This window comes from Netta rufina (genome assembly GCF_964035555.1).
Source record: "Netta rufina genome assembly, chromosome: 19".
Taxonomy (NCBI): Eukaryota; Metazoa; Chordata; class Aves; order Anseriformes; family Anatidae; genus Netta; species Netta rufina.
This window is the reverse complement of record NC_140143.1, coordinates 1496044-1511320: the sequence shown is the minus strand read 5'-3', so window position 1 is coordinate 1511320 and position 15277 is coordinate 1496044. Positions and strand designations below refer to the sequence as shown.

Here is a 15277-nt window from a genome sequence, read left to right as displayed (position 1 = left end):
GGGTGCACCCAGCAGGTGCCACGGGGCCCGTGCCGCAGCCGCTTGTTTCAGCCACGGCACTTGGCGCAGCCTGCCAGCATCACACCCTAACTCGGAGGCTTCGGAGCCACGGGGCTGGGCTCTCCAAAAAGAAGACGTCAGCCCCGAAGCCTCGCGGAGCAGCCAACCTGCTCACAAAGGAATTGGGGGAAGCCGCCGGGAGGCTCGCTGCCAGCCTGCCCACGCTCGGAGCTCGCAGCAGGCTCAGCCCCTGGCTGCAGCCCCCTTTCGGGTGTTTTGCACGTCCCCAGATTATAAACAGCCTGAGAGGCTTTCTCGGGGTGGTAAAGGCACAAAAAGGGAGGTCATGATTCTGAATCAACCAGCACGTGGTGGTCGTGCAAACGATTTGAGGGACATTGGCGTGCTGATGTGGCTGGGGGAGAGCCTTCTCGTTACCTGCTGGGAATTCAGCCCTGAGCCCTGCTTTGGGGCTTCATCAGGCTTTAAATATTGCCTGTCCGACTGCTGGGGCAGAGTTCCCGAAGGAAACAGATCCCAGACAATCCCCAATGACCAAGGGACCGCTACTGAGGGACTGCTGCTCCCCGCAGGGCAAGGCAGAAGCCCCTTCGTGGGGTTGCAGAAAGCAGAACCAGAATTATGACCGGTCCCAGCCCAGCAGGAAAATGCTCCTGCTTCAGCTAAACGAGGGGATTTTGCCTCTCTTGGACTTCCTCGGCTTTACCATTCAAGGCGTTTTAACCTGATAAGGCATCTCGCAGGGATCAGAGCCCCCACCCCTCCTCAGCAGGGCGCCGGCACGGCCGCTTGCTGATGCCTGTAGGAGGAAAAAGCCACGGCAGCTTTAAAGTTCAAAGGATTAGCTTGAAAGAGGGATGGCTTACTGCATCCCTCAGACCTCTCCCTTATCATGCATTGCACAAGCCCCTACGAGCTCGGCGAGCTGAAAGAACCGGGGGAAATGAAACCAAGTGCTGCTTTAAATCCTATTCACTGCGGCTTACGAGGTGAAACCGGGACCTGGACCTCTCCTCGCTGTTCCCCGGAGCAGCCCCGTGGTGGCACAGGAGCCAGGGCAGCCCCGAGCCCGGTGCCAGCCCAGGGCCACCTCGGGAGCTCGCTTGGCTCCTGCTGTTTCCAGCTTCGTTTCCAAGCATGAAATGAGCTTTGCAGCACTGCAGGATGCCAGGCGTAATCCCCAGGGGAAGGCCAGCTCACAAAGAGCAAGCAAAAGGTAAAAGCCCTCCGGATCCCCCCAAAACCCGAACTACTGAACAGCGAGCATCTCTCACAGAGCCTCCACGAATCACAGCAGCAAGCAAATTAACCCCAGTTATTTGTTATTCTTACACGCCTTAAAGAGCAGAAAAACAAGCACAGGCTGGAGGTAGGGAGCAATATCCTGTTGCAATGTTTAAAAATTAAAAACCTCCAGCGGACTGAAGGACATTCCTGGTGCACCTTTGTCTCCCAGAGGGCACTGGCCAAGGGACAGGAGGGGATGGTTTGCACAAAGCCAAACCTGAGCCTTGCGACTGCTCCAGCCCCCAGCCCGCTGCTCCTCTGCCAGGTCTCTGCAGGACAAACACCGCCTAAAAGACTGAAATTTCTTTTTTTTTTTTTCACAAGGAAACACAAAGCACGGGCTGTGTATTAACATCGCTGCCTTTTCCACTCGTCGTTTCGTGCTGGCACCTGCCTTCTGCTCGCTCCTCCCGTGCCTTCCGCTCCCCGGGAGGATGCGCTCGGCACGGCGCCTTCCGAAAAACACACCTGCAGGAAACTGCCGGGGATGGAGTGCAGAAAACTGCCGGGATGCAGCACGGCCTCCCCAGGAAAGGAGCACGCAGGGAGCTGTGAGAGCTCTCAGACCTCTCCTCCTGCCAGGGCCAGCAAAGAAAATCCTCCTGGGTCGCCGAACGAAGGCGCTTCCCTTCTGAAGGTGCCACGGGTGCCAGCACATCGTCAATTATTCATCCGGCCTTTGAAGAACTGGAAGCTCCTCGTGGAAAATTAATCCTGCTGTAATGAGGTTTGTATTTCTAAGAGAGTTTAAGCGTGTCCCCGTCTCCACTACTCAAACTCTCAGTTTTTCCTCCCGTTCCCACTAGAGAACATCTTTTTGCCATTACTGCGAAGGAAAGCGCGGGCATTACCACATTTCAGTCGTTTTCACATCTCCACACATTCCCCATCCTCAGAGCAGTGAGCAGGAGGTTAAAGCAGTTTTAGAGAGACTTCTTTCCTTTTTGAACTTGAGCTCGAGAGCAGTGAATCTCCCTTTGCGTTTGAGACACCAAGCCTGCAGCTGCTGGGAGGCAGCCTCGCCTAGCCCCACGCACGCACACAGCGCTGCTTCCCATCACCCTCACTCCTCAAAAGCCGTGTTTTTCCCCCAAAGCCTGGGCTGTCACAGAGGGCATATCTAGCACAGACCCCAGGGTCCTAACATGGCTGTCTGAAAAGTGCAGCAGGAAAATCCACACGTGCAAAACACCTCTCCATGCCCCGGGAGCATGGGGATGCTAAGGCTCCCCGAAAGACCACAGCCAGGATCTCCAGCAGGAAATAATAAAATCAGCATTGCAGCAGCCCGGGATGCACACAGCCACCCTCCAAAGCGGGAATGGACAGAAGAGGATGAAATAAAAGGGATTAAAAAAGGGTGGCGTGGTGCAGAAGGGGACGGAGCCGGTCCTCAGCAGGAGAGGAGGATGTGGATGTGGGGGAGCAGCGACTCGGTACCACCCCAGGAGCTGCTCAGACTTTTTGGGAAGCCAACTCTCCTCTTGCTCCTCTTCTGCTCTCGTTAACATCCTTGTGACACCTCCCAGCTGCAGGAGAAGGGACTGCTGCCTTTGGCAAACAGGGAGCTGGACCCCCAGGAGCGAAGCCCCCCACGTTTTGCGTGAGCTGCAAGGAGCTGAAACGCACCCGGAGGGCTCAGTTCCACCACGTGCACGGCACAGGACAAAGCCCAGCGGCACGGCTTTGCCTCCAGGGATCCGTGGAGAGGTCTGATCCCAGCTGCACATCGCTGGCAAGCAGCAGATGGGTGGCAGGACCGAGCCTCCCCTCACCTGGAAAAACAAACAGCCCAAATCCCCGCTGCTCAGGTGCTCGGCACCAGGGCTGACACCAAGGAAATAAAAGCCGCTGCTGTGTGCAATGCCACGGAGCCACCCGTCATTAAAAGGGGGTTGTAAGCTGCAATCCCATCCCAGCGCCTTATCTGGGGGATGCCAGGCAATTTCACAGGAGTTTTGCGTGGAAAAAAAAAACGCAGAATTGGGTTTTGTAGAGTGTAGCTGCACCCGCCCGTGTAGAACAGCTCTGGGTGATGTGTTTGGGTTTAAAGCAGCAGAACCAGAAGGGACCTGGGAGGCTGAGCTCAGAGAAAACCTGGTGGGATGCGACACGGGACAGCCACGGGTGCCTGATGACAACAGATACTGGAAAAAGCAGCCCGAGATAGCATTAAATAGGGTCATTAAACAGGGTGAAATTCGGGTAGGATGAGGCAATTCCCCCATGCCCCCTGCTGAGTCGCCCCACAGCAGCCAAACCATCCACATCCCATCTTGCTCCTCTTTTCTGCCCCCTTTCCCCAAAGCAGAATGACTCGGAACAAATCCTGACTGCAAAGCACCGAGCAGCAACAGCCAAAAATGTGCCACCCGCAGCCCAGGGCTTACAAACGAGGGACCTCGTTGGAAAGAATTAACTGCCCGGCGTCCTAAAGCTCCAGCACAAAGACATGGCTTTGGGTGAACGAACCCCTTCCTGAGCTAATAACCCAGAACTACCCCAAAAGCAGGGACCGACCACACGCCCTGCCTGGCACCACCAACCCGAATCCATCACTGGTATTTAATGTTTCATTTGCTAGCACGCAAACGATTTCTCGGGCCGCTGCTCACGGATATTTAATGCAACAGCCCTGAAAGATCTGATGGGGATAAGAAAGGAAAAAAAAAAGAGCTTCCACATGCATATTTCTGCACATTTTCATCGCAGCTGGTGAAAGCGCTGTATTTAATTGGCTTTTGTCACCTTTGTGGCTGTTACCTTTTACAAAACGCTGATCGTCGACTGAAAACGATGCCGCAGAGATAAATGTACATTATCATTCTCCGCTGGCTTTCCAGGTGTCTGCCTACAAATGAGTTTTGGAAATATGAGCCGCAGCCAGCGGGGCACCAGAGACCTGCGGCTCGCTGCCACCGTGCCCACACGTCCCCAGCCTTTGGGGCCAGAGCCCCCCTGATCCCCACGGGGTGACAAGCTGCCTCACAGGCTGCACATCAGGTCTCACCGAGCGTGTCCATGTAATGCAGGGAATTCCATCAAATTTGGGCTCTTATCCACACGCTGCTTCCCCACGGCACCGTGCTGGTGGCACGTCACCACGCGGGGCACAGCGGGGCACCCCCGGCACCCTGCAGCCCACGAAGAAGCGTAACAACCCCGAGCAAGTGCTTCCCACTCATCGAGGTGCTTAATCCCTGCCAGTGTCAAAGCACGTCTTGGTGAAGCTGCAATTACCGGGGGGTTAATGAAAGGTTCAAGCAACCTTTACCGGAGCGAGCTGTGCGGGATCACAGCTGAGTCACGGCCGTACAACGCCGCGGGTGCCCCCGGCACGTGGCTGTCCCTGCTCTGGGTCCTGCCTCTGCTCTGCTCCCCTCGGCAGAGCTGAGCTCCCCCGAGCTGCTGCAGGCGCAGAGCATGCACGAGGTGCCAGCCGTGCGCACGGGCACCTTCCCTCGGCCTCCCTTTCACCCCGTTCTCAGAAATTCAAGCTCCGAGCCAATCTCCCCCTTCTCCTTTTCCTTGCTCAACACAAAAACGAGGTGCTCCGAGAATAATCATCCAGAGGAACATGAGCAGTAGAAGGGACACTGGGAGGCAGCCCACGGTTCGGAGGGAAGCGTGCGCAGAGGCTTCCTCCCAGCCTCACGTTCTGCTGAAGCAGGGAGAGCTGCACGCACGCTAAATTCAGCAACCACGACACATTCTCAGTGCCTACAGACCACCAAAAAGCCCTAACGCAAAACGAAGGTTGCAAACTCTTAATGTATCTCAGAATTATCCATATAAATAACCGCGGTTTTTGCTGGTTTAATAATTGAGCTGTGGTACCACACTCACTGCCCCAGCCTCCTCTCCAGAGGATAAGCTCCTGTCCCAGGAGAGCGAATTCAATCAGGTTTGTTAATGACAGAGTAACCAGCCAGGAAATCCAATTGTCCCAGCCCTCTGACAACCTTCTGACAGCCCAGCACACAACCTCTGTGCAGCCACAGCCACCCACACACCCTCTCCATACCCTCCCCTTCGGCCAAGGGCAATTTGCGTCCTTGCACCCACCCAACATCTGCGTGCGCCCCGGCAGAAAACCCCGGCGCTGGTTTGGGTCTGATGAGCTCCAGGTGGATTTTGCTGGGTTGTTTTTAAAGCTGCAGCCCCCAGCACCCTACCTGGCACCCTCCTGTGGACCACGTCAGACCCGGCCACCGCAAGCAAGGCAGCATCTCACGCAGGGACACCCAGGATGTGTCACGCCACCCCAGGGGGACACGGGGACAAAGCTCACCGTGAAGCTGCCCGTGGCCGTGCTGCCACTAAGCGGGATGACAGCAGCTCTGCCTGTGCTCGGGGATGAAGCTGCCATGTGCGGTGCTAGCGGCACAGCAGGCGCACAAACGCCCAGCAGCCAAGTACCAGAACCGAAGGACGCCGTCTGCTCCTCTTCCCCCAGACGGTCATAAAGCAGGAGACACATAAAAGGACGGGGAAAAAACGGCTCAAGCTGTGGGAAGCAGTAAAGAAAAGACAGCGCCCCGAGGCAAAGTGGGCAGCTCTCGCCAGCAGAGCTCTCCCCAGCCAAAGCCCACCTTGCAGAGGGCAGTGGGAGGGTTTCACACTGTCTGGCCTGCAGGCCTTCAGCTGCACCATTCTCCTTCCCAGGTGAAGCTGCAAACGAGGATGTTTCAAATCATTTTGACGTTTACCAGGCCTTTTTGCAGACTTCCCTCCTTCCCCGGTTTCCTCAGGACAAAACATCTCACTGCCAGCCCCTGCGCCTCCCTCGGGGACAGGCGATGACGCAGAGCAGAGAGCTCCAAAGCCGCGTCCTCTGCTCTGCCCTGGCTGCACCTTCTCTCCGTCATCATCTCACCCCCACCCCAAGCACTGATCTACAAGTTTTGGGGCTAAATCTCCCCTCCTGGGCAGGCAGGGAGAGAGGGACCCCAGGAGCCACTGCCCGAGGACTGCTGTCTGTCTGTGCGCAGCCCCTCACCACGCGCAGTCCCAGATGGGGACCAACCTGAACACCACCTCCTGGGGGTGTAAGGAGCCCCCCCGACCCTGTGCAGCTTCCTGGCAGGCTCATTTGTCCTTCTAGATGTCACCACCTGAAAGTTTTTTTTTTCCATTTAAAATCTCTCCTCTCTCGCCCGCAGCAGTGCCCCGCTGTGCCCCTGAAATAATTCCTCCCTCCTCTCCTCGGTGCCTTCACATTTGTTCCATATTTAGCTCCCACACTTCACTGCTCCTTACACTTCTGTGCTTGCTTTTTTCCTTCCCATCAAATAAGAAAACAAAAAAAAAAAAAAAAGAAATCCAGCCAGTTAATTGGTTTCTGGTACTGGGAAGTGGAGAAAAACCTTCAGGTGGCTCCACGTGAGGTTTGGGCACCGGGAGGGCGAGCAGGGGACGCCGTCACTGTGGGGCTGCTCCCGCTGCCGCCTCCAATTTGCTTCCTCCCAGACACCTCCGCTTAACTTTGACACTTGAGGCAGAAACATTGCAGAAATCGAATTAGGGAGCAAACACGGGGTGAAGGGACTGCATGCAGAAACGCAAGGTATTTTAGGGCAAAAAGGACGGGGCTGGGGCAAAACTGAACCGGCTCCTCTGGCTCCGCGCGCAGCTCCTTGGGGAGGGACTGGGTGCCCGCACGGTGCCTGCCTGCTGCTCTGGCCCCACAGCATCACCCAAAAAAAAAAAAAAGAAGAAAGAAAGAAAAGGAAAAAAAGGCAATTCAGGCTGGGTTTCCTTAGCAACGTCACCCTGGCTGGAAGCCTCCCCTTGTGCGTGCCGATGCCCATTTCCCAAAACGTCGGCGCAAAGCGAGGCGGAGCACCGCTGCGTTTCCACCAGCTGGCAGAGCAAACACCTGCGGCTTCCCCTTCTTCCCCTTGCTGCCCACACGTGCCCGCTGCAAACATTCAGATGCCCGATGGAAAATGCCTCGGGCTGCAGCTGAAGGCACCAGGGGCACCGTGCACCAGAGACCCCCGCGAGCAACATGGATTTGTGGAATCCGTCTGCGGAACCTGGCTCGGTCCCATCCATCTCCAACATCAGGGGCAGGCACGTGGGCTCCTGTGGCGTTTCCACGCTGAGAATCCCTCCAACCCCACGCACTCAGGACATCCCTTTCTGCACAATGCCATGGCCAGCTCCGAGCAGAGCTGTAGGAAGCCCAGGGGCAGCGCTGAGCCCCTGCTGTAGGACTGCATTCGCCAGGTCCCCACCCGGCTGAGCGCTCGGCGAGTCCTCAGGAATCTGCAGGGCACGTGAAGGATGCATTTCCTGGCAGAGAAGCAAAGCGTGAACACCAGCACGTGCTTTTCTGAGCACCTGCACACACAGCAGAGCTTCCTGGGGTCCCTGTGGAAGTGGAGAGCAGGGCACGCAACGGGCAGAGCCAGCCGAAACAGCCACCGTGCCTCTGAGTGATGCAGAGCGAAGTGAGGAGCCTGCCCTGCACTCGGGACACCCCTGAGGCTCCATCCTGCAGCCTTCCCTCCTCCCTTGGGAGCGAGAACACAGAGAAAAGAGTTTAAACTCACACCTCGCTAATTGTTATTTGCGATACACCAGTAACATTTCAATTAATTTCGAGTCTTCGGCATAACAAGCACCTAAAGTACAAAGATGAACCAGAATAAACAGGGCTTGATTAAATACATAATTAATGTTCCACTAAAGCTGGCATATATGAATATTAATTAGCAGCAATGTTCTGCAGTTTGGCATCTCTTGTCATTATCAATTTATTCTTTACATCGCCAGCCCCAGCTTTGGAGTGAATTAGCAAACCTTTTGCTTGCCTGCGGAACCCAGCAAACACAAACCAAACGCAGGAGGCAGCTCCCTCCTTTCAATTACCTCGCCCGCACAGTAACTGGCATCCAGTTTGCCTGAAATGAGAGACAGAGCACTGCCAAAAAGCAAAACGTGTTCACCCCTAACTGGGACTCGGAGTAAATAAAAACAGCGCTCTGCTGGCCGTGGCAAGGGGGAGCGCGCCCAGCAGTCAGAGCTCAAGGCTGGGCTCCAGCAGGCTCGGATGTGCTCCCAGTCCTGCCCAGTCCCCCCTCCAGCACCCCCTGCCCGTGCTAAAGGAGAGCAGCTGATGCCCGGAGCTGGCAGCCACGGCACAAGTCTCACCTCGTGGGCAAAGCCATGGCCGTGGTGCTGGTGCTGGTGCTGAGCCATCTCCACGCTGCGCTGCAGCGGGCAGCGAGACGTCCCGGGGCTCCCCGCGGTGCTGGGGAGCAGGGGAAGGTGTGGGGGGGACCACAACAAATCGCTCAGGGCTTTGGTTTCCCAGCTAACCCCACAGTGCCACAAGGAGCTGCGTGCCTTGCTTTTAGCACCCCGAAGTGCTGGCGCCTTCCCAGGGCCAGCCCTTGTCCCTGCGGGAACTTAAACCACAAACGGGGACGTGGCAGGGCTCAGGCTCGGGGGTAAAATGTTGCAGGGGAGCAGCATCCCCCTTCCATCTGTGTCCTCCTCACTGCAGCAACCAGACCATCGCTCAGCCCCGGGGGATTTGCTCTGCAAAGAACTGGGGAGGGCAGAAAACCCTGGGAGCCCTCGGGGTGGGGGGGGGCAGAGGTGGCAGCGTGAGCCTGGCCGGGAGGCACCGAGCATCCCAAATCCTGGGCTCGCACGGAGCAGCTCAGCCCGCGCCCTGCCGGCTCCTCGTGCTGCACAGCCCGACACGTTAAGCACGGTGCCATTACGCTGTGGGAGCCCGCACTAATTATAGTGTCAGCCTCCCCGCTGCTGAGGATGGTAATTGAGGGAGAGCATTACAGTGTTTCCAAACCCCGCGCCGCAGGCAGGGGCCTCAGCGGAGCCGGGGAGTGCTGCCAGGAGCTGGTGGCACCGTGCTGGCAGAGCGAAAGGGCGTTAAGCAAGGGGCTGGTTCTGTCCCACAGGACCCCACAGACCACCCCGAGGCTGAGACCAGCGTCTGGTGCTGCATGCAAGGCAGCCCTGCTGCGCCCCAGGCCCCGCTGCGCCCCCGACCCCGCTGTGCCAAGCCCCCTGCGGGACGCAGAGGGCGAAGGACCAGGCTCAGGACCCGGTGCTCACTCAGCACATAAATTTTTAACGCCGTGACCTTTCAGATGCAGGAGCATTTCTGAGGCTCTGCGAGAGTCTGAGGGTGGCTTTGTGCTCCTGCTGGAGACGAAAGGTCAGCGTGGTGCCGCTGCAGCCAGCGGGAGCGCGCTGTCGTTAGCTGCCTGCCGCGGGTGACACTTTTTGCTCGCTCCTCCTCAAAACTTGCTTTTTCCTGCGACAGCGAAAGGAATCCCCAGCCAACACAGCCCCAGGCGGCGCGACGAGCACGCAGCCCGGCTCCTCACCCCGGGCTGCCTGGCACTTCATTTGCAGGATGAAATCCAATTACCGCTCCCTCGGTGCGGGCGCTTTCCCCCTTTTCTGTGTTTGTGTGCGGTTAATTGAAAGCTCCCGAGTTGTCTGCAGCAAGTGCACCGCGGGGCTGTAACTCCTGTAAGAGCCTGGGCAGCACCTGGGCTAAATGCAGGAGGAGCAGGAGCAGCCAGAGGGCTTGGGGACAGGGACACAGCTCGGCACGGGGCTCCTCTGGGTGCTCAGCTCTGCTGCTGAGCCCCCAGCAGTGGCAGCCACTGGTGAGCCCCCCGGGCACCCACCTCATCCCCTCCAGCCTCACACTCGGCCCCAGGATCTCATCACGCCGTGAAAATGAGAACAGGGCCACTCTGCTCTGCTGCTTGCATGGGAAGGGGAGAGCCCTGCTGTGGGCAGGGGCCGAGGGGCTGCCCCACGTTTGCAGAAGGCTGAGGTTCTCCTCCGCTGTGTCCCTGCCTCCCCTGGCAATACTGGAGCTGAATTAAGGCAGCTGAGCTATCCACAAATAATTACAAGAGGTTAAGCCTGGAGGTACAGGTGTACCCCGAAATCTCTCCCACAACATCCAGGCAGTGAAAGCCACGCGGGCGCCCCGAGACAGCACCAAAAGCTCCGGGAAGCGATCGCCGGCTGGAACGAAGCAATTATTGCCAAGAGCCGAGCGAGGCACAGCCAGGCTGGAAGGGACGGCAGCTCCTGAATGCTCAAGGAGAACAAACGCCCACGTTTCTCCCAGCCCTACAGAGCAGGCTGCCTGCTCCGTCTTTGTTTTGATTCCCTGCTGTCACTCCGAGCCGGGGGTGCCCTTGCGAGGGGAAACGCGGAGCTGGGAGCGCAGAGCGGGAGCTGAGCCTTCCCTTCCCACCGCGGCTGGAGCAGGGGAGCTGAGCCTCTGGTGGAATTTAAAGCCGGTGCCCTGGCACTGAATAAAAGTCACGCTCGAAATCAGAAAACACGAGGCAGCTGCCACCTTCCCTGCGCTGACAGAGGAGCCAGCCCTGTTCCCGAGCAGCTTGAGCTGATCGCGACAGCAGCCTCTTGGCCAACAAGCCACACGTTCACGCCAGCTAGGAAACCACGGCTTTTTGGAAGGCCCTCACCATCCTTCCCCAAGTTTACAGACCCCAGTTATGGACCAAAGCCCCTTCCCCTCCATTCAGGCTACAACCTGAGAGAGACGGAGCTGAGAGGGGAGAAAAAAAAGGAGAGGGGAAGAAAGGGAAGGAGAGCAGGAGGGACGGGAAACAAACCCACAAAAGCATTTGAACAGGCTGCCTCATATTGCTTTCAGCATCACCAAGAACTGGAAAGCAGCTGAATGTTCTCAGCTGTTATAAATTTATCTCATCTTGCACTGTTTTTTGTAGCCTCGGAGCCCAGCAGCCCGAGACTCCTGGCTCTGCAGTTTTCCACCTACTGGCGCACTCCGTCCCTTGAATACGAAAGCTGCGACTGTGCGTGTTCCTGCAGAGCAGGAGTGCTTTAAAATGCATCTCTTGCTGGTACACAAACCAGAAGAGAAATAACAGACCAGAATTTTATTGTCTTTCGGCGTCATCTTTCTCCAAATGCTCTCAGATTTACAGTTCCTGCCCACCCCGGGCTGGCAGCGGAGAGCGAGGCTGCAGATGTTCGGGACGCACCGGCAAGCCCGCAAACCCTTCCCAAAGCCCCTCCTCGCACGGGGTTTTGCTGCCAAAACCCTACATCGCTCCAGCCCCCTGCAAATAGCACAGCTCGATGTGACAGATCTCGGCAAAAGGCACCCGAGGCACCCCGGTGCCATCTGCAAGCAGCGAGGAGGAGGAGAGAGGAAAGCGAGTGGCACCGTGGCATCCTCCTGGGGTGGCACCAGCTCAGTGCCCCCTCTAGGAAGGGGCTGCAGGGACAGATGGATGGACAGACAGACAGCTGGGCCTCACCTGGGATGTTGTGGATGGTTATAGCGAGGATCATCAGCAGAATTCGCCTCCAGCTGCTGCTGCTGCCCATCGGGGAGCTGTCCTTGGGCACGGGGAACGGCGGGGGGCCATCGGGTGGGCTGGTCCCTGCGCCCTTCCTCCTCTGGTACGGCTCCCCGTTTTCACCTTTATCTGAGGGTACAGAGAGACAGAGCTGGGTCAGCCGAGAGGGTGACAGATGGACGCCTCCTGCCTCCCCACCCAAAAGGAAAAAGCACACAGAAGGAAAAACACCCACCGCAGCAGGGCCGAAGGAGCGCGTAAGGTGTCCCCCCGTGCTTTGTGTCAGCTTAGGGCAGGGGGGTTCCCCCCGTGCAGACTGCAGAGCCCACGGGACGGGGGCATTTTGAGATGGAGCACAAATTCCTCCTCTTCCTACAGCTCTCCAGCATCACCCAAAGGGCTCACACCCACCTGCAAAACCAGCGGCCCCCATCTCACAGGGACAAGGATGATGGGGACGGAGCCGGCGGGCAGCAGCTGGGGGACCCGCGGTCAGACCACGGTCACACCGTCCCCCTGCCCTGCCACCCCGCACAGGTTGGCATCTCCATTTCCTCCACGGACAAAGGAGAGCCCCATCCCTTCGTTCTGATTTCACCCTGCTTGCAGAAGGGAGCACTGAGCCACATCCAGGATTATTTGTACCACTACCAAACGCTGTCGCTGCTGTTCATGGACGCGCCAGGATCCCCCAGACCTCTGCTCCCAGCAGGACAATTACCATCAGCTCTGTTTCAACCAGGTATTTAAACCGGACCCTTAAATCCGAGCCCCAGCCAGGGCTAGGAAGGGTGGAAGCAGCCCCGGGGAGCACTGCAATGAAGCTCATGGAGAACGAGACCCTCACCGCTCACCTGCGGCTTGGAGAGGCAAAGGGAGCCGCAGAACGACACGCACGGGTTCCTGAACCTTACTCAGCACAGCTCCGTGGTAAAGAAGGTTTGACACTCAGACAATGTAATTCCCTCTCTGCGGATTTATGTAATTCCCTTCCCCGACTGCTCCCCTCCTGTCCCCTGACTCACCCACCCCGAGCCTCTTCTCGCAGGCAGGGTGCAAGGAGCCGTCTGAAAGCGTTTTGACTGAGCGCCAACCCCTTCCCGTGCCATTTGCAGGCAGCAGAACGCCCCGCTGTCACCTCGCGCTGTGCAGAGCGTGCTTTGCAGTGCCAATTAAAACCTTAGCGTACGAGCACTCATGCAAATTGACGCGCGGGGTCACCTTGGGGGAGCAGGGGTGGCGGCAGCAACTCGCGGCTCGCCACCTGAAACACAGAAACGGACACCTGAAGGCGTTCTGAAGCGGTCTTCAAAACACAGAAAACGAAATGCCAAGCTTCAAGCATCCAAGTATTTATCAATTTTTGGCACTGAGAAAACAGAGCAAAGGCTGAAAAAACCTGGGTCATGGCAGCAGGAGCTGGTGTGGCTGCGCCGTGGCACAGCAGACCCCCAGCAAGGGGACAAGTGAGGCTAAAGCCCCTTACGGATAAAATTTCCTTCTTCTGCCAGGCCACGGGTACTTGCATAGCTCGGCACACGTCCCCTGGATCCCACAAGGAGCCTAATCTGCAGTAGAGCCCCAGGGGTGAAGGACTTTCCAGGGAGGAGGCAGAATGCTTTGGGTGATGTTTGGAGAAGAGCGCTTACATCCAAGCACCGAAATGCCACCTTTTGCAGGGTTTTCTCTGCATGGGAAGAGGAGGCAGCCAGCACTGGTCCGGGTGCCCAGAAGTGCTCCGTGTCCCCAAGCAGCACGCAAAGCCCCGAGCTGGGGCACAGCTGCCTGGTGCTGCTGCCACAGCCGTCAAAACCAAGCCCTGCAGCACACAGAAATGATGTGCGCCACCACCGAAATGCCCAGTGCCTGCAGCTGGCGGTTTATGGGGCTTTGTGCTGCCTTTCCTCATCCCCGGATTTGATGGGTTCACCACCAAACCGAGCTGTCCCCAAGGATGCCCGCAGCGAGGCAGAGCAGGGGAACTGCTGGTGCTTCACCATCACAGCAAAAGCTTTCCAGTCCCCTCTTCCAGGCTTTGATCTCCGCTCCCTGGGTGAATTTTCACAGAGAAAAAAGCAGGTTTTGCTCAACACGTGGCCAGGAGAACTGGAGAGAAGTCAGCAAGAAAGCCAGAAGTCAGCTCTGCTGGGCTTTGGTGGGCTGGGACCCCCAGCAGCGAGAGCAGACGGTTTCATCCCATATCCCCAGGGGCCACAGGGGATCGAGAGCCTCAGGAACACCGACCCCAGGATGCTGCAGCTGCCCCCACGTCCACAGAGGAGCAGGGCAGGGAGCACACGGCCAGCACGAGGCTCCTCGTGTAGCATCCCTGATAAGGTTTCAGCTATTCCCACTCCGCTGACAGTTCCCGTCGAGTTCCTTTCTCACCATTATCGAGTTGCCAGAGGAGATTCATTTCACGGCTCTCGCTAATGAAAGCCAACGCCTGGGCCAGCTCCTTCGCTTACCACGAGCCCGCCGCCTGCTAAGATACTAATTCATTCCCAGCACAGAGCTATTACTTGCATTAGGCTTTTTTTTTTTTCCCCCACTTGGAAGCAGCCGGCGTGATATTATTGAACGAAAAATAAAATAAAAAGTTGATGGAAAGCAGATTTCGTACATGCACGTTTGGAGTTGGCTTCAAAATGGGCGAGGACCCCAGCCCCTTCCCTCCAGCCAGCAGAGAAAGGCTCTGACCAAGCATCCAGCCCCTTCCTCGCACCAAAGCGTGACAAAAATCACACCTGCAAAGGGAACGTGGCCCCAAAGGGCTCCACAAAGCCACGGTGCCCAACGGGATGCAGTAGAAAAAAGGGGGAAGTTTATGGGAAATAAACAAACCAGACCCAGCTCCTGCAGGAGAAGCACAGGGGCCAGTTTGCATTCGCCATCTGAGCAGCAAAACGACTCCATGCAAATTATCTGTGCATTAGCCCAGGAAAAGGCAGCAACGCCGCCATCAGGGAGACGACCTGAGCACAATTTTCCCTGCTGATGTGTAACAGCAGGACCGCAGGCTGCATATGGCAGAAACCGTGTTTTGTGTCCAATTGCAGCAGGGAAAAAGGGCTAATTACAGAGGAGCGATGCTCAGAGCGCGGTGCCAGCTCTGCGCCCACGGGTCGGGGAGGCAAAATACGGCACCCCAAGGGCTGCCAGCCTGAAACGCTGCAGCTTGGGCAAGCTCCGGGGAAGGGGAACAAAACAGGAATCGTGGCTAAGCGTGGGCTTGGCTGGAAGTCAGGAAAGCCTCAGCAGCACACTGGAGTAGCGATAAGAGTGGACCAAGGAGGGGGGTTCAAAGAGACACAAAGCTGGCACTATCAGATCGGGGTCCTCGCAAGGACGGCGCCAAGACAATTATAAGGCAAATAATTATCTGTGCCACGTCCATTCTAAATCTTGTTCACAAAAACCCCTCTATATATTCTACTCCATTTATCATTATTGAATTTCTTCGTAAAGCCACAGGGCAAAGACTCTGCCAGAAGTTTAATTACGTATGTGCAGCCTGCTGCATTTTTCATATCCTCTGCAGCCAGCACCGGAGCAAGATAAATGGCTTTGAGGACGGCTTAAACTGCTGGCAAAATACAAAATCCAACGGA

General features: G+C 57.0%; 1 protein-coding gene across 1 annotated transcript in view; it reads right to left on the bottom strand.

Annotated features, from left to right (window-relative positions):
• The window catches only part of SLC39A11 (solute carrier family 39 member 11), a 77717-nt gene that overhangs the window by 21109 nt on the left and 41331 nt on the right, over nt 1-15277 (bottom strand). The window contains exon 6 of the mRNA XM_084298441.1: nt 11625-11795. Coding sequence (XP_084154567.1) covers nt 11625-11795 — 171 coding nt within the window. The remainder of the gene's footprint in view (nt 1-11624; nt 11796-15277) is intronic.